Here is a 19,543-nt window from a genome sequence, read left to right on the forward strand (position 1 = left end):
GTTAAAAATTTTAAATGTTTTATAATTATTCGATTTTAATGTTATTAAGTAATACGTTAAGTTAAATAAATATTGGGTGATGAAGATTACTATTTCTTTTATTGCAGTTTGGAATAAAGACGTCAAAGATGGCAGCCTGCTTGATAAGGTTTGAGAAACTATCAGCGGGACTGTGCATATTTGAGGAAAATCTGTAAAAAATATAATCAATAGAACTTCATTTAATTCTGAAAGTTACTTAGTTTTCTTTCACATAAATTGATTATAAATTAGCACTTACAGATAAATTGTTAAATATTATTTATAAGGCGTTCCGGTCTTCAGTTTGTGTTTTTGGAATTTGAGAACCGTATAGAAGTGTCTTAATAATATTATAAGAATCGTGAAAATGTTAATTTAGGAATAATCCATACTAATATTATAAATGCGAAAGTAACTCTGTCTATTTGTCTGTCTGTTACTCAATCACGCCTAAACCACTGAACCGATTTGCATGAAATATGGTATGGAGATATTTTGATACCTGAGAAAGGATATAGGCTACTTTTTAGCCCGGGAAAATGACGCATTCCCATGGCAAAATTCAGGTCGGCCGATCGCTTTTACGCCTAAACTACTAAACAGATTTCAATGAAATTTGGTAAGGAGTTAGTTTGAGACTTAAGAAAGGACATGAGTTACTTATGACCGCGGGAAAACAACGCAATCCCATGGGAAAAATTACTTTTCTAGCCAAGGAACGAAAAACAAAAAACATCGTATATAAAAATGTATTGCAGTAACCTATATTCTTCTTAAAATGTATTAACCTAACCTATGACAATCACACTTAGTATGGCCTCATCCCATCTCGGCACAATTCAAACATACGTACAAAAAACTACAGCTCAGGTTTTTTCATACTACTATCGAAAAATCTATCTAATCCGGATGAAGTTGTGAGTAAAAGCTATATATTACTAATTGAGAAATTAATGCAGACGAAGTCACGGGCAAAAACTAGTAATATATAAAACTTGATTTTAAATATAATAAAGTATTTCGCTAGCTCTTTCAACGTCTTCGGTAGTATAGTGGTCAGTATCCCCGCCTGTCACGCGGGAGACCGGGGTTCGATTCCCCGCCGGAGAGATTATTTTTTGTAAATTAATTTTGTGGAAGGACTCATGTATTTTTTAAAATCCGTATAGAATATTATTTTTGACTCACTGTGGCGAAAAAACATAATTCCGATTACTCTTGAGTTATCTTCGATTCTTGTTATTATCGTTGTCACGGATTTGTCGAAATCCTGTAAATTATATACCATTTTATATTAACTATTACGTATACATATTCATTAACTTATTGTACACACATTGTTTTCAAAATCTATTAAAAAAAAAGTGTAATAATACTTAATTAGAAAATACTTTGATACAGTTCTTACGCTTGGGAAATCTGTTTGATAAGGTTTTTTTTTTATTAGCGACATTATATTATATAACTTTTATAAAATATTCAAAAGTACTATAAAATCCAATGTATAACAATATAATATACATACAACATCTAGATGGTTATTCAAATACCAATTTTTTTTAATGGCATAGGTCTAATTTTTACAGCATTTTATAATATTAAAAATATATGTTGGGCATTTTTTTTTTTTTAAAGATATGACATACATTAAAATATTTAAAGAAAAAAAATTAGTGACAGTAGGATAGAATTATAAAATTTAATTATAAATTTATCATGTATTTCTTAAAATAAGTAGGTTTTATTGTAGCATTTACTTTAAAGGTTTGAAATTTATTATCTTTTTCATTTTATTTTCCATTACTTCTAACGAACGTAACCGTCGTTATGAATAAATTGATACCTATTTTTTTGCTATTTGTCATATAACTATGGAGCTTTGTAATTTTGGTCAAATAAAAAACAGATAAAAAAGAATTTTGACGGTTAAAATACGGAGTTCCAGGAATTTATATTGATAGTCGCTTTGATAGATAACAATTAATAATAGCTACGCCGACACTATTTTGTTAGCTCTTACATTAGTTTTTAAACTTTTAAATAAAATAGATGTATACTGATAATATTATAAAAGCGAATGTTTGTGAGGACGTATGGATGTGTAGACATTTAATGGGTTTGTATTAGTTTGCTTTCACCATATGAACAAAGTGTCAGCCAATTTTGTTTTTTTAAGGATATATATTTTAAAAAGCCCTAAAACAAATAACAATTTTCTTTTTACTTGTGTTTCGTATTTTCTTATTTTAATTGCTGAAATATCATTCAGTTTTTTCTTTTTTTTTTTTAACGGACTCGGTTTGAATATCGATATTGACATAGCACCTGAGTCTCAATTGGCGCCATTACGCTAAGTGCTATGAAGCAAATTGCTTGTAAATGTCTTCAGTATACAATACAATTTATCTTATTTTGACCTCCTGCTATATTTTTTATTCGATAGCTTTTATGTTATATTTAAAGAATTATTTTACATACTTATTAAGAAAAAACCTTTTGGAATAAAATTGATGTGGCTGAAACGAAAGATTTATGTGTATGTAGATGAAGATATTGTAGTTCCTGAATTAAAAACAAAAAAAGCGTTGTTCGATTAATGGTTCTTACACAATGACGACGATTTATTCGGCTTTTTATTTACCTAAAAGCCTGTCACTTTAATACTATAAAAAAAATATGAATTAGTTTTAAGTTTTTTGTTATGAAATCAAATTTTCCATTTAATGAGACGATATTCTCATTTAATATCTAAAATATCTAATTTGTCCCTATAAGGGTATTTTGTTTAAGACAAACGAAGAATTATTAATTCAAATAAATTTAAAACACATAATATGGCAACACTTAGCTCGTATACCTACATATATTCCATTATGACGCATGTTTACTTAAAAGTAATATTTTTTTATGAAACAAGTGTTAATTCTTCCAAATAATTTTTATATTTTACTTCTGCTAGGCGTGACACGGTGTCCATCTATTTTTTCTCGTACAAATGCTGCCAACTTATCTTAAGTATATTAATATAAGAGAAATAGATAAGATTTAGTATTGTTTAAAAAAAGTACTATTATTTCTTGCATTTATTTAATGTTTAATTTTGAAATAACAGATTATTTAAGGGGTACATGGAGTTAAAATTTAAGTCTTGTCATTATATATATAAAAGTACGAAGCATGGTTAGAACATGAATAAAGAAATATTTTTAGACCAAGCATAGTTTAATTTCTTTAAAAGCTTTTCTTTTCTGTCACGTGGAGTCGACAAACATTACGTTTCTTCTACCGGAACAGCAAAGTAATAATTAAATGCCAAAGTTTGGACGTTAGAGAGTTTGTATTTACCAAACAGTTTGAAAGACCACGTTGAATTATATACGAGGTTAAGTTTCTTGAACTTAACGTCATATTTGTTTAAAGTTTAACTAAAACTAATTCTAAGTTATGTCTTAATTGAAAGGCTGTTGTGATAGTTTAGGATTGTTTTAACACGTTCTATAAATTCACGATATTCGTTCACTTGTTATATAATATAATGATAAAAGTGGCAAAGGAAATTATTGAAAATATATATATATTTTTTGTTAATATATGTATTATATATGAATTATATTTACATTCTCATATTCCCTAATTTACTTTCCAATCTGTGTAAAAGTACTTTAATGGATTCCATTTCTGAGGACATTTGATCCATTTTTACGTTTAATTCAACAATCGATTTATTTGCTTCGCCCATTTGAGTTTCAACTTGCTTTTTAACTTTCACCGGGCATTCGTTCATTGGTAATATTTCCATATCCTTAAGTGTAACCTTTTTTATTCCTTGAATTATTTCTTTGGTACCTTCATTATTGGTCGCCTCCTGTGTATCTTTATAAGACAGATTCAGATTGACAATAGCCTCATGCATTTCATCAATTTTCTTTTTAAAGGTCTCCATGTGGAACTCTTCCTCCATCTGTTTCTTTTGTTGCTGCGCTTTATCGATTATAGCGTTTTTAATACGCGATGGTACCGACCTATTGAACCTCCAGCGAGTCTTGCCAGGACAGAAAGACATCACATTCATAACCTTCCTTTTATTCTGCAGTCGTTTGCTAACCCGATTTGGCAGTATGGTGCTAAAGAACTTGTTGTAAACTAAGTTGTCCAAGGTACCGAGAAATTCGACTTGCTTGGCGAGTCTTCTTATATTGCCTAATATTTCCAAATCATTGATGTCATTAACCGCCACACCAACCATTAAATTCATGAGGACTATCGCTGCCAGGATGAGAAATATCACGAATATTAGTCTAACCACTATCAGTGATTTTGCGAGGTCATTTGAATGCGCCTCATCAAATAAATCCATGTAATCGAACTCTGACGTCATCATCACCATGGTTTTGACAAACGCAGCCCATGGACCATCAAATGGCATTTCTGATTTGAATTGTATCATGAAACTTAGAGAAAATCCGATCACCAAGAACGCAAACGTGAGGAGTATCTGAAAGGAATCAAAGTGAGCTGATCAGTAGTAGACTTTCGTGTTACAGTCTCTGTATCAGACGAAATATTTGCTTTTTAAACAATGTTAGTATAACTTTTAACTTGTTTGTAATATTGATATGTGGACTTAGAGTTAAGCTCAGAATACATATTAGATATTATTCTTATCGTTTTTCGTCAATTACAACTAATTATTACGTTTAAATAAAATACGTATCAATTAACTAAGTATATATGAGATAGTTTGCTTTATAGTTTTCTAATAATCAGTCTGCACTGATAGCTTTTGGTTAAAAGATGCACAAACATGAGGACGTTATATCAATACTTTTTAATTTTCAATAGTATAATTAATATTATATAGTACATGTTAAATTTACCTTTATTACATTACTGGCAACTTTACCAAACATAAGAACATAATAACCCCAGTTTGGGAATCTAGATAGTAAGAACATTAGTTCTATCCAAGAAAGTAGCAGGGAACAGGTCGCGATGTGTCTTGGCAAGTCGGTGACACTATCGGAAAAAAATGCTACTACTGGAGGCAAACTGGCCGCTAGGAGAAGAGAAAATACTTTTATCCAAGTTTCTAGTTGTCGAAAATATCTCGTATTTTTTAAATTCATGTATAACAGCTCCTGAAAGTTTTAAATAGTTTTACAATTTTTATTCAAGGGATAATTTTGTTCGAATTGTCTTACCTGCAATATTATGAGACATATCGTTGAATATACGACATAGCTCCAAATGTGTGGAGCGAGGTAAGCCGGCCTATCTGTATTGGTATCTTTGTAAAAGAATATGGATGTGATAAAAATTGTTAAAGATGAGACGAACATCGCGTAAATAGCTATAATAGCATAAAAGAACGGCAACAACGCCTGCCATTTTAAGTATAGAAAGCTCTCAAGCAAGGGATGTACAAGAAGTTTCTGTTGGCCGTAACGATTTCCAGTTTTAAGTAAAGATTCAACAACTTTCATCTGTTCCATCTCGCAGGCGGTTGGCAACAGTATTTTGTAATCCACGGTCACTACACACTTGGAGTCGTTTAAGTTCTGAGAATTAGATGATATGTATGAATCGAATACATCCTCTAGGAACTCGGTCGGTTTGGACACGTTATTTATTATCATATCGATAGCTGTTCTTTTAAATTTCGGCGCTGCAGTGTATTCTGATAAGTCTGCCCCTTCTTGTAAAAGCAGCGATATAACGTCTCTACTCCCGTGATGGCCCGCTGAGTGTAACGGATACCAACCTAAGCTATTGACCTCCAATATGGTTGTTTTGTCACAATTTAAAATAACTTTTGCACATTCCACGTAATTTCTATTAGCGGCTAAATGTAAAGGTGTTGCTGATTTGTGAGGGCTGGGGGTAGTTCGTAATCTAATATCAGCGTCTTGTGATATGAGATATTCTAAACATTTGACGTTATTGTTTAGTACTGCAAAATGTATGGCTCCTATTCCTCTCCTGTCTGGTGTGGTGAGCGAATTTATGAACTGTTTTATGACACCATCTCCGTACTCCATAAGAAATTCCAACATGCTTAGATGACCATACTCTGCAGCCACGTGCAGGACGTTAACATCCCCAGGCATAAGCATATTTATGGATGCCCCTTTTTCGAGTATAGTCTCAACGCAGTTCAAGTGTCCATTTATAATGGCTTTGAAAAGTGGCGTTTCTCCTTCCTCGTTCTGGCAATCTATTAAACCGTTTTGGTATGTCAGTAGAATTATTTCATCCAATACATCTGTATTTCCCAACGCTGCTGCTAAATGTATGGCAGTTTCACCATCATTTGCCTGAAATTTTAAATCTGAAATAGAATCTCATTTTCTAGAACGATAATGAATAGACTCAAACGACATTAATGACTTTGATATTCAATTTAATTGTTTTTTTTTTTAAGTGATATGTTTGTTTCAGATTATAAAGAGATATAATATATTTAGATATGTGAATTTCTGATCTTTTTGAATTCTTCTAGTTCAATCTCTGGCTCTGTAAATGAATATTATCGTCTAGAATTATAATATTGTAAACACTCACTGTTATAGTTACATCAGCACCAGCCTCTAATGCAATACAAACACCAGCGACCCACGCTGTTTTGACAGCGGCATGCAACACTGTATATCCGTCTTTGTCCTTGACATCAACCATAGACGACAAAGGATCCGCATCTTTGTAATTATAGTTGGCTAATATCTGTAACATAAATGGACAATGGACGTTATTACAAACATTATTATTATAGGTAACGTACTTACAAGTTAGTTTGTGTCTATCAATTGTGTTATTCAAATAAACTTGTAAAAATCGATTTTTTTTTTGATAATCCGTCCATGGCTTTGCTGTTTCCGACCGACTGCCTGTCTTGTTTACAGTACAATATACAAAAAAAAAAATATGTATCATAATATTTAAGTAGGTGTTGATTAAAATATATAAAGGCATTTCTAACGTGACGTAATTTTTATTTCAATTTCATAATAATTCAAATTCATATACAACCTTTAGAGCATCGTCCATTTTCTTGTCAACACATACGTGTAACGGTGTTTTGCCTTCTGAATTAAGACACGAAACAGATACTCCTGCATCCAATAACTCTAGAATACATTCTATGTTATTAAGTTCCACGGCAGTGTGTATCGGACTGTCTACGTTCATGCCACCAGCTCTCATAGTGTTAAACTGGCTACCAGCTTTCAGCAGCATCCTAATTACTTCTGTAAAACTAATATTTTGACAAAACGTTACATTAGAAAATAATATTTCATCACAGATTAAAAAATCAACTTAAATATTGTACGTATACTAAATGTTTTATCATATCGGTCTTGTTTCAATTTAAATGTATTAGTCAAACCTCTTCTGATTGATTTCCTTATTGTAATAATAGGCTGAACCAGCAACATCTAGGGGTGTGCGACCCATGACATCGCAGATATTTGGATTCGCACCAGCTGCTAAAAGAAACCTGGTGCAGTGATGACGAGCCCTGGAGGCTGCCACATGGAGGGGAGTCCATCCAGGTTGGAGTAAAGGCAACTGATAGGAGATATCGAGCAAAAATATAGTAAATATGTAACAGGCGTTACCACTTTCAATACCTGTACGTTTACTTGTGTTGAACAACATTTTATGGTTATACTTTCAGGGTTTTTCATTACAAATTGAGAAGCATTAAGGTTCAAGCTATTCTGTTATAGTGTTATATCGCTTGTAACACATCTCACAATTACTAATGAAACTAATATATTTCGGATTACTACGCGTATTTTATTATTTTAAAAACTACATACTCCCGACGTTTCGGTTACTTTGCAGCGACCGTGATCACGGGCAGACGAGATGTGATCACATTTAAATGAATACTCGCGAAATTCTTAGATCTCGTTATACATCACTAGCTCCGGTGATATATTAGCGAACTGGAATCATTTATCTGATAATTATTTAATGCTTAATTGTAATGTTATGTTGTTGCTGTCGTTGACGTAATTATTTATTTAACAAGGGAAATGTAAGGCTTAAAATGCGGCCGCTGTTATGTGGATTTAAACCGTATAATATGTTATTAATTAGTTGTGATTTCATGGGAAACACGTTACATCTGCCTTTACTTAGAGCCAGATATTATCTGTGAGAAAATCACTTATCATGTCTGATGTAACATGTATAACCTCTTTAATTGTTGTTATAGATAACAAATACTATTTATGACATTAAATTTTTTATTTTATTCTACAATTCTGAAAAGATATTGTTTAATATGAAGTACCTGTGAGATTAAATTTATTTTAGTACATAATATTTATTAGTATTTAAACTATGGCTTCAAAATATATACGGGAATTATACGTATGTATATATTTTGTCAATGTCAAAATTTTTAAAAGTTGGATGACTCATAATCTTGAGTAATGAAGGAGTCTGTCGAATGGAATAAAGTTTTTTTTTCATTATTATTGATATTTTTTTTATAGAAGACTTGATATATAAAAATGCTTTAAGTGTTATTTGCAATGATAGTGTGTATTATTATTTAAAGTAGTTTGAGCTGAATGTGTGGATTAACGTCTGAATAAAAAAAAAATATATTAACACAAGCAGGATTCGAACCAGCGACTGCTATACAATGAAAATTTATAACGAACACGCATTAAATATAATTAACAATTATAATTTTCAAACTCTTTGTCTGCTGTTACTGTCGGCTATGGAAGCATGTGGTAAAGGTAACGCAATATTGCCTTCAGTTTGATTATTATGTTCTGGTTATCTGTTTTATTTATACTCACGGTGCCTTTTATGTCCATACACATATGGTCGATATTGTCCTTCCATGTTTTCGGCAACGACACCTCTATCTCGCCAAGGTCGGATCTCACATTTACGATCTCTTGAGCTTTCTGTCTCATATCGAACGATAATTCAAACTGATTCCTGATACCGTCGAAAGTCGAAGAATCATCGTTGTCAATTAATTTTTGCATTTCTGAAATAGTATCGGTTTTAAAAAAAAGGACGATTCGAGATGAAAACGTAGGTAGAAAATACGCCATCGCAGGAAAACTAACTATTTTGCTTAACGCTTTTCTATCTTCTTATAAAATAAACGTTTTATTTAAACGAATGCCTCACGTACCTACTCATTTAAAAGGTATTGTTTTTCAGAACAATCACATTTCTCGCTTCTGGATAAAGAAAATATTTTTTATATTCATCACGATGGTATATCTGTTTTCACGTTCAAGATATCATTGAGTCTTATTCTCAAATTTCGTATATTTTAAATAAATTCTGATTGCTAAAAATGTTTTTATGAGCTATTATAATATAAACTTAAGAGTTAAATAGGAACGAGAAATAAGACTGAAATGCAACAAAGATTTAACGTACATGTGTCCGTATATAAGAGTGAGTAAATACAAATTTTAATATAATCAAAACAGATTAATTTGGAGATTTGTGAAGTTTTTATGCAAAGAAGTAAATAGTGCCTGGCTGAATGTCACGCTTTGTATTTTTTAAATATTCTGAAGAGAATTTTGACGCGAATTTTAATAAGGTTGTTTTATGAGCTCCTCTAAAGGCTTTTAGTCCTTAATCATGGAAATAGCCCAGAATTTTATGGTAAGGAGTGCCTTGCGGTTAAGGACCGTAAATTTTAAATTGTAAACGTTATTGTCTGGCGAAATTTCTTACTCGCTACTTAAGTCAAGTGCCGTATCTGCAGATCTGTTTACAGTCGTATCTTTAAGGAAATATAGCTTGAATTTATGTAAAGAATAATTTAAATATGTTTAATTTGGTCTGAATATATATTTTTAGGGTAAACTAGCTAGAAACACAATGACTCGGATCAATGAAAATGGAAATGTTGTTGGAACTATAATTGTTAATTGTGAAGGTATGGTACAGAATTTTATATTTTTTAAATTAGTATATTCGTTATTAGTTTATATCAATTATTTGGCGAGATATGATGTGGAACAGTTAATGCCATTGCAACAATTTTGAGTCTCAAAACTGCGCAGAGTTCAAAATTGCAGATTTAAGCCAAAACTATTTTATCAAAGGGAGCTCAGAAATAATTGCGTTAGTGAATCCTTTCCAACTGAGGGATGTTGATTGCGAGAAGTAAGGCGCTCGAATTGAGAAGCTTGAATTGAAATTGCAATTTTAGATTTGAAATACTGTTTTTATGTTTATTTTATTACTTTACTATGAAGTTAGTGGAATCTAAATAGAGTTATTATTGTATGATTTAATAAATACTCTAGTGAGTTCCTTTAATGTATATTAATGCACTACAAGTTGAATAAAACATAAACTTAAAAAGCCAAGCGCCTGGCTTGTCTTTTTTAATTAAAACCTTTAGGACTTAACCTTTGTTTTGCTTTGAGTAAACAAGTGTTTTTACAAGTCATTTTACAAATGTCTTCAGTTTTGCTAATACCACTATTAGAAGACTAATATTATGAAATATGAAGTTTAATAAAAAAGATGTCGAATTAGTTGTATTTTATCATCTTTTGATGATGGTAAACAAGATATCAAGAATAGTGGAAAGGTCAAGCGGTTATAGACTGATGGACCAAAATGTTTTTGCTAGACTCATTGCACGAGGTCAGATTTATGGCTAACCAATAACTTTGTATAACGCATATTAGTTGAGGAAAGTCAAAACCATTTAGCTCACAGGTAATGTAAGTTTTGGTGAAGTTTTTATTAATTCACCAATCACGTACAAATCAGATTTACTTCTACACTATAATAAAGAAATACCGTCTATAAGTCCTGCAAGGGGATAACGTTTTAATCCGAGTAGACGTTTAAAATCTATAAATCTAGTCTTAAAACGTCTCGAGAGAAATTACGAACGCACTTAAAAGCCGTTGTTATATGAAGTCCCGCTGAAGTAATCTGTTTCTGCAGAAGAACTACAGCAAAATGGAATGTTTTATCGCTGAGATATTTTACATCTATGCAGATGTGAATTTGTTTACTCCTAGCATCATTTGTAGCATGTCTTTGTAGCTATGTATATATATAACTATTATCTTCTTCCTACTTTGTATGATTAATTTTTGGTAGTGAAGTGATGGCTGAATCGAAGGTTTAGTTTTTATATTATTTTGTATGGTAATTTAATTTACTTTTAAATCCTTGGGTGATGACACACCTGAGAGTCCTAGTAGTTTATCACTCACAGTAGTAATTTACTATCAGAATTGGGATACCTATAAGATTTCGCTTTACGTACATGTGTGAAGTATTCAAGTTGGCCTATCAGGATGTTACCTCTGGCGAACATATTTATATCATGCGTGCAATAATATTGTTCGCTTCTTCATTAAGCTTAGTTGCGGGTAGGTACAGCAATGGAGTCGTAAGACAGTTTCCTGACAAATCGTCCAGTACAGTAATGAGCGCCTCTCTGATGCTCATGACGATTGATGCGTTTATTGTCATATGAGACTTGTGCCAACATCATTCTAGACTCTGTCAAAGTGCTAGCTTTATAAATTACGATTAACCAAATCAGCTACCGTATTGATGACATCCGTTGCACAAGAGGTGTAACTAAATAGAACGTTTCAATTAAATCAATCTATGCCTGACTTCCGTATAAAGTGTTTTTTTATTGTTTTTATTTTATGTGACAGGTTTTCCAGAAACTACGACATTGGACAGTCTGACGGCTGCTACCTATTCAACTCACATGCGGAATCTGTCACACCATGCTTCTAACGCTTTGAAAGAAATAGTGAGTTATAATCATAAGAAATTTAATTCTAACAAAATAGTGATATGATTTTATGTAGAGGAAAAACAAGTTGTATCAAAGTTTTTCATTCAAAACCCCCACCAGGGAATAAAAGTGGAGCAACAGTTTGGAACTGTTGGGAGTTATGTTTGATAATGGAAATACACTAATAAATTTCGCAATGGAGTGTTAATGTTAGCTTCTGAAACATAAATTTAGTTTTAATATGAAAAGAATAGATTTTTGAGGAAATTTGTACATGTTCAGGTCTAGTTGGTGGAGGAGTACTCAATATACTTGAGTGTTCTGAGATAAGTTGAAAAATACATTAAATACAATGACTTTTCAGTTAGGTTTAATACGAAGTTTATGAAAATGAACCTATCAACCTTTATTATTTTGAGGTTCCGTGCAGAATAGCGACCTGCAAATAGAGAATTAAATTGATTCTATGTAAACAGGATGTGACAGACGAGTTGGTGGTTCTGCGATTGGTATCAAGGAAATCTGAGGCTGTAGTGGCTCCGGACCATGAGTTCACACTCATCGTGGTGATGAGGAGGTCTTGATGAGTTTGCAAATGATAACTTGTATTTGATTTCATTGTTGATTTTTCTCTGGACTTTTGTATGACAATAAACATTTGGCAAAGAGCTTCCGTCTTTATTTAAATATTATTTCTGTTTATAATCATTTTATTTATTATATTTCTTATACCCATACAACAATTGAGATATAATGACAGCTTGTAGAGCATACAGCTACTAAATCATGCTAATAAACCGTTAAAATATTTGCACATATGGACGTATCCGCAACTTAATTAGTAGAAACAAAATTATCACTAATTTGATCCTGAAGTGCTTAGATGTTGTTATAAACTTATAATGCAATATGGTTTGTATGAGAGGTTATTTTTTCAATCCACATTTTATCAGGCTGACCTAGCACACTTATCACATCGTAATTTCTAAGGTTAATTATTTTTAATCCACGAAAACAAGGATTGTTTTAAGTTTGACGACGATATCTTGGCGTGTGGGTCTGGAATGAGTGTTTTTATCTGTATGTGGCTCCGTAGATCTTAAGAGTTTTTTAAATTTGGAAACTCGTTTCCTTGATATGGTTTTTAAGCTGTGTTATAATCATCTCTTTTCCAAAATGACACAGCATTTTTGTCCTATCATTACACGATTGCGAGCCCTAGGCTTGCGGTTTTTTTTTATTTTTATTTTGTACAGTTTAGTTATAATTGTTAGATCTCCTCTGAAACTGATTTTATATTTATTTTCTTGTTCCCCAAAATAAAAATCTCATTTCATTGACTAACCTTCCGGTAGATCCAAGAGTATAGCCATTTGCCTTGCATTACCAGCGAACGCGGCTAGATGGAGTGGTGTTCTTCCCAGCCTGTCCTGGCGATGTCTTTCTGCACCATGTTTTAGAAGCAGGTCTAGAGAATCTCCTGCTACCATGGCCGCCAAATGAATTGCTGATACGTAATCCAGACGACAAGTTGCATTAGGATTCGCTCCTTCCTTTAGAAGCCTGTTCGAATAAATTATGATTAATATTAAGGATCCGAAAAAAAGATATTGATTGTCAATTTTAGTAGTGATTGATACAAGTTGATAAATTTTTATTCTTGAGGTAATCAGGGGAGTACATTAACGTTAAACTGCACACGACGCCATGAGTCACAAATGTAGAACGGATTTTTAAAATTAAACATTAACTTTAACAGAAAAATAATATAAAATAAAGTTTTAGTAAAAGTTTGGGATTTCGTGTAATCATATAGATAAAAACAGAGTATATATTTTTTCAATTTAACGTAAGAACGTATGTAAGGAGTTATACTTTTCGACTTCTTCAACATCATGGTTTCCTATAGCTTCCAGTAATTCTGTATTCAGGCGTCGAAGCCTCCTGTCACTTCGGAAGAATTTTTTCGGATATTCTGACGTATCTAGTCCTGGAGTACAATCCGGGGTGGATAGAACAGATGATATGTCCAGGGTCAGCTTTTTGGCGACTGGTGGAGTTGGCGGAGGGCTGTTGGGATTCATTACTCAATTTACTTCTGTACATAAATTATATATGTGTGGGAGGAAAATATACAGCTATTGTACTATATGGAGTTTTATAATAAACAAGATTTCTTTATTACTTTATATTAGGTGGGTAACGTATTGGCCTTGAAATACCTACATATGATATGCATAAATAAAGATATTAAAACTATGTCAAAATATACTTTCGTATTTAACAAAACAACAAGCATTGAGTAATATTCTAACGGCGTACCATTAAATTTTAATGAACATATAGTTTATAAGCTAATAATAGCTCAGTTTCTATGTAAGGGTAATTGTTTTCGAAGACAAAAACATTACTCATTTTAAATGCAGCATAAAAAAATAATATAAATATGGCTAGCAAGTTATTATAAAGGATCATGTAATTTTAATTGTATAGTTAATAAATTTACCTTCAAATAACAGTTTATAAGGTAACTTACGGTGCCATATTATTGGAGGTTGGTTTCCGGGGCCTGGGGGGCCTTTGTCGTCCTTCGTAACTGGCTGGCCTGGTTCTATCATTGTTGGCCAGCAGAGGAGTCGATTTCTCCTCTTCGCTGTGATATCCTTTCTCTACATCTATAAATATTACACAATGGTCAGACACGAATAACATATATTTTATTCAAAGAAAATGTCCTAATATAATAACTCGTTTGACTACAAATATCCCGGATTCTAAGGACATTAAAATGTCTTAGTGCGATAACGAAAATTAGAGAAAATGTACTTATAGGTAAAGTTTTTAACCGCGTTTTGTTGAACTTTTTTCTTATCATATACATCATTGATGTTGTGAAAATAAATGCTGAATTGAAATATAAATAATAAAACAATAGAAAAATAAAATTATCGCTTCAAACTCCGAAATCATAGATGACCTCTAGTTTCAAAAGTAAAACATTGTTTTCTTCGACGAATGCTATTTACAATACTTAATATTTAATTTCCCGTAAAATAAGAATATTATCTATTTATTGATCTCATTACCTTTAACCAAAAACGACGCGAAAGTTTTACTTTTGTTCCACATTTGTTAATGGTTTAGTCAATTCATATTATGATCTCACATTTCGGTAGCTGGACGTTATTTTTTTTAGATTATCATATACAAAAATTGTACACTTTTGATGTGATTTCATCAAAACCGACATGGGAACCTGGCGGTAGTAATCGCGTGACTAAATCAAAGATAAACTCTACCTTATGTTTGCACAGTCCCCGAAGGTCACTCGATGCGCGGGCGCATACGGAACAAAAATATATTATAGAAAAACTTGTATGTTATCACTTTGGAAAAAAAATTACCATAATATCTTACAACACAAGAAGGCAATACGCAATTTGTCTGTCCAATCTAGTGTTGGTGTTTTATAAAATACACACTACTTTATTTAGTTGCAGGGCTGTTTTTTTATGTTATATATAACCTCCGTGGTCCTATCTGAAGACTGATTTAAATATAATGTTTTACAAAAAGTTTTATAGTTTTTTGGCGTGACGGTTTATCGTACATTATGTTACACACATTCCCAATTTTATAAATTTAGACTTTATAAAATACTCAAAGTTTTTGATACTTAAGTTGTCCTGCCTGTTTTTGTATATTAATTCCCAATAGGTATCATTGGAAGGCTCTTCTGAGAAAGACAGGTAGGTAGTTGTTATTAACCAAAAAAAAAAAATAGTACTGTTAATATCTTAACATTATGAACAGACTAGCAAAGCTATTTTACATAATTTTTAATAATCATTTGTTTTAACTTTAACTGTCACATTTCCATAGTTAAAGTAGGACTGAATTGTTTTTAATTATATATAAATAAAAAAAAAATATTGTGGTAAAGTACTTACATCGTGATAAAAAGTACTTACATATATTACTTAACTAAAAAAATACATTTTCTATATAGACTAGCTATATAGTAGTTTTCTTGGTTATAATATTAGAACAATAATAAAAATATTTGGGTACAAAATATATGACTAATACACTGTCTTACATATTCCAATGGTTATACAATTTAAATAATGTTTACAGTGAATTTATTAACAATTTGTGTTGTTTACATATGAATTAATGTAATCAGGTAAACAATTTCAACAGCATAAAGCTAAAATATATGGTACGGCATCTTCCTGTTGTATCAATGTAAACATGTTCAAGCAATAATAACTATATTTTAAACAACACATACCTTTGTGGGGCATTATTGTAAACAGAGTCACATATTATGAAACAACTAATAATTATAACAAATCGTAACATTTAATTCCCGTGCGTTCGTCAAACACAAAACGTCTCTTGCTTATCATCATTGCGTCCTAGGCACTGTTATTTTTAGAAATGTCATAATATACATCTTTTTTTTATCAATATTTATATTTTTCTTTACGTAAACATCCGCTTTAATGTAGCGATTTTAAATAAAATAACACGTAGCTTTATATTTGAAACTAATGTTCCAAGCTTCTATATTATTTGAATGTCAAATTGCTGTCTTTATTCAAAAGTAATTTGTACCGTTTTGTAAGGGCTAACCTAACCAAACAACAAGTGGGTACTATGTACATATTTGTTTAAACCGTCTGCTGAATAGACGCGGAACTTAATTAAATTTAATCATATCTTACCATTATATGTATGTGAAAGGCCGTTGTTTCGTTATATATAGCGTTCATTATTTTTATTGGAATCATTCCGTATATATCTTTAATTTGGTCAGCGAGAGAAAGCAGCCTTTAACGCGCGTTAGATAGGGGGCCCTTTAACCTACACCTGGGTCGCAAGTCCCAGGCACTGCTGAAGCTCCTCCCCCTGCAACGCGATGGCCGCGCACCCGCACGGTGAATCCATTGAATGCTGAGAGGTTTCGTCTTTAAATAAAAAGCATGTATCTACGTGAACTTATTATGGTCTAATTTTGTAAAATTTTTTAAATTATATGATCTTTAATAAATCTATTACGATTTGTATCCTTAATTTTGACACTTTTATTCCTGTCCTGTCTATTTATTACGAAATCTGTTGATCCAATCGAAATATTATCGCATGATAAGAAAACCTACAAAGTCAAGATAAAGATATTGATAAATACAATTACGATACAAATTTTATTTGTACATTCATATGTAAGTATCATTTTTGATTGAGTGGATTTATAGAACTAAGAAATACGCAAATGGAATTAAAGAATAAATAATATTATAAAGTAAAAGAAAATTAAACTTTATAGGAAATGGAAATATTATTTTGGTAATTTAAATCTTTTTTTTATATTTCGTAACTTTTGATTTTAAAGTATAAACATAAAGAAATGAATTACTTTATCAGCACAATCCTATTCAAAGATAGTCGTTAGTTTTTTTGTATATGAAAAACATTTTAGGAAACTTACTGTCTATATTCTATTATAGACTATCTGTTAAAAATTTGACTATTAGAGATGAGGTTCCGTGTCAGGAATTTGTGTCCGTAGTATGAGCTTCCTTTGTTAACCTTAAAAACGCCATTTTCATCGTGATCGTTGATAAGGAATAAATAGGACTTGGACTAAAAGTACTTCCTTATATTATTTTTATATGTTTATTGAACTCTACGTGTGTATGTCACTGAACTCTTCCTAAACGGCTAGACAGATTTTAATGTTTTTTTGTATGCATTTTGGTGACGCCCCAGATTGTTTAGATTCACAAATCAGCCCAGCAGATGGCGCTGCAGTCGGTATATATGTTATTTAAAATAAAGGCTCCAACGTAGGCTATATTTATTTTATAATTCTCGTGTGACGGAGTCACAGTCAAAACCAAGTACTAAGTATATATTTTTATATATAAGCAACACCAGTTAGCTTGAGTGTGCCAGTATATTAGAGGAGAGAGAGAAAATGTGATACGTGATTTGGTTACCGTGAAGTGAATTACCACGTGTTCTCATGGTCATATACAAAATATATTATTACAGTACGTGTCCTTCTGGAATACTAAATCAATAGTGGTTTGGGACAATAGTAGTCACTAAGCTTATCATAAAAATAAAACGTAGTGTATTTATCGTAGAACTCAAATTTGGCAATGATATTATTATGTAAATAAACGAAACAAATAATCTGTATCATGTTTACTTAAAAAGATATTATTTTTGTTATAAAATTCTCCCCCTGTATAAATATTTTATTTCCTATATTACGATCTTACTTTCCCAAACAAGCAGTTATTATTTACTTATATATAGTTATGGTCGCATTTAGTTTAGTAGCTTTTCGTGTATCTACTTCTGTATTTGAACGATATTTTTTTCATTTAAAGTAAAAGAGACAGCAACTATTATAATGAATGTAAATTAATTTAGATGTCTTAAAACATATTGCATTTGTATTTATGACAAACACGGTTTCAGTATTAAAGATATATTAAAATGTCTGTAATGAACTTTTTGTAATAAAATCGTGCATTTAAATCTTTAGTTTTCAGTTAATATCATAAAGATTGGATATCCTGTTTTTATTGTAAATGTTAAACTGTAATTTGATGTTCTTCCGTGACTTGGCTGTCATTCCATTTCATTCGTGGGTATGTGGAAAGGAAGTCGTAGGTGGAGAACGCACTTTCCTAGCAACAGCCTATTGAACCTTTTCTTGAAGACGCCTTAATTATAACTCTGTTCGTCCTATGATAAAAATGTATGCAGGAATTAATGCCTGCAAGTCATGGGAAATTTCTCCAATGGGATACCGGCAGTCTGGCTATTTTATTTCTTTGCTCAAAGCCAACTAGATTGGTTTTGACCAAGTCGTGGTCATGTACTCGTATGTGTAAGATTGAATTAATGTTTTTAATATAAGCAACTCTAGGGTTGATTATGAAGAAATACTGATGAATAAAGATTATGTGTAGAACGGAAAAAGTAGGTATATCAAGTGTTTGTTTAAGAGAAAATGTATATAAGTAAAAATATATAAATTCGTTTAAGTGAAAATATATAAATTTATATAACCTTATTACGTTAACGTTCATATTAAGCGAATTAAGCGAATATTCTATCATTAAGTTGGTATTATACTGAACATTAATATTATTTATGTGAATAAAATAATATTTATTTTTTATATTTATGTTTTATTTTATTGGACGTTTAAAATACTTATAAAAATGAATGATAATAGCATAACATAATGCGGGCATATGTATTTGAAATATTATTGAATATTAAAATTTACATAACTTACTAAGAATATTGGTGTACATAAAAAAAAAAAATATATATATTTTTTAAATATAAGCGCTTATACTAAAACTTATAAGATTGAAATCGCCATCCCGTCTTGAGCAAGCGCGGTGATTAATGCTGTAACCTTCTCCATGAGAGAAGAGGCCTTTCCTCAGCAGTGGGCTTCGATAGGCTGATGATGATGATACTAAAAATAAGCTAAGTTAGTCTTCATTTCATCCTATATGTAACGAAGGTGTCAAATTTTCATCGTTAAGGAGTTTTGATATTAAGTGAGAAGACATTAAATTCATCTATTTATGTTCGATTCATAACCGGAAGTAAACATTACGGATAAAAATTATGGACCTGCTTAAAATCTGTATAATTATAGCTCTTATTAAAGTATTCTTGTTGAAACTGAGTTATATTTATAGCAAT

The 19,543-nt window shown here is 31.4% G+C and overlaps 2 protein-coding genes and 1 non-coding gene across 5 annotated transcripts; 2 read left to right on the forward strand and 1 right to left on the reverse strand.

Moving 5' to 3' along the window:
* Positions 1 to 91: 91 nt before the first annotated feature.
* On the reverse strand, positions 92 to 16,227 carry LOC116775275 (transient receptor potential channel pyrexia-like). Of its 3 annotated transcripts, none has more exons than XM_061524538.1 (13): positions 16,092 to 16,227; positions 14,334 to 14,472; positions 13,673 to 13,867; positions 13,143 to 13,360; positions 8,841 to 9,037; positions 7,406 to 7,587; positions 7,048 to 7,273; positions 6,583 to 6,741; positions 5,223 to 6,335; positions 4,899 to 5,159; positions 3,639 to 4,516; positions 1,210 to 1,291; positions 92 to 191 (listed from the first exon to the last, which is right to left on the reverse strand). In XM_061524538.1, the coding sequence occupies exons 1-12, from the start codon at positions 16,102 to 16,104 to the stop codon at positions 1,273 to 1,275; spliced, it is 3,600 nt and encodes a 1,199-aa protein (XP_061380522.1). In that variant the 5' UTR covers positions 16,105 to 16,227; the 3' UTR covers positions 92 to 191; positions 1,210 to 1,272. The 3 variants fall into 3 exon arrangements, with proteins under 3 accessions (XP_061380522.1, XP_061380520.1, XP_061380521.1); XM_061524536.1 differs by lacking the exon at positions 16,092 to 16,227 and adding an exon at positions 14,884 to 15,070; XM_061524537.1 differs by lacking the exons at positions 92 to 191; positions 1,210 to 1,291; positions 16,092 to 16,227 and adding an exon at positions 14,884 to 15,070 and having other exon boundaries at positions 3,225 to 4,516.
* Positions 1,060 to 1,131, forward strand: Trnad-guc (transfer RNA aspartic acid (anticodon GUC)). The gene has a single exon. It is a non-coding gene; the product is annotated as a tRNA-Asp (tRNA).
* LOC116769118 (dynein light chain roadblock-type 2-like) lies at positions 9,585 to 12,452 on the forward strand. Its single transcript, XM_032660133.2, has 4 exons — positions 9,585 to 9,675; positions 9,874 to 9,952; positions 11,712 to 11,812; positions 12,274 to 12,452. Exons 1-4 carry the CDS (start codon positions 9,652 to 9,654, stop codon positions 12,379 to 12,381), a joined length of 312 nt encoding a protein of 103 aa, XP_032516024.1. The 5' UTR covers positions 9,585 to 9,651; the 3' UTR covers positions 12,382 to 12,452.
* Positions 16,228 to 19,543: the final 3,316 nt, after the last annotated feature.

Source organism: Danaus plexippus, chromosome 25 (assembly GCF_018135715.1).
Source record: "Danaus plexippus chromosome 25, MEX_DaPlex, whole genome shotgun sequence".
NCBI classification, from domain to species: domain Eukaryota; kingdom Metazoa; phylum Arthropoda; class Insecta; order Lepidoptera; family Nymphalidae; genus Danaus; species Danaus plexippus.

Coding starts and splice junctions, on each gene's coding strand:
- LOC116769118 (XM_032660133.2), top strand. CDS start 9,652: ATGGAAATAGCCCAGAATTTTATG. Junction 9,676..9,873: donor AAATAGCCCAGAATTTTATG/GTAAGGAGTGCC, acceptor ATATATTTTTAG/GGTAAACTAGCTAGAAACAC. Junction 9,953..11,711: donor TATAATTGTTAATTGTGAAG/GTATGGTACAGA, acceptor TTTATGTGACAG/GTTTTCCAGAAACTACGACA.
- LOC116775275 (XM_061524536.1), bottom strand. CDS start 14,926: ATGTGGAACAAAAGTAAAACTTTCGCGTCGTTTTTGGTTAAAG. Junction 13,361..13,672: donor GATGTTGAAGAAGTCGAAAA/GTATAACTCCTT, acceptor TTATTCGAACAG/GCTTCTAAAGGAAGGAGCGA. Junction 5,160..5,222: donor TATGTCTCATAATATTGCAG/GTAAGACAATTC, acceptor TAAAACTTTCAG/GAGCTGTTATACATGAATTT.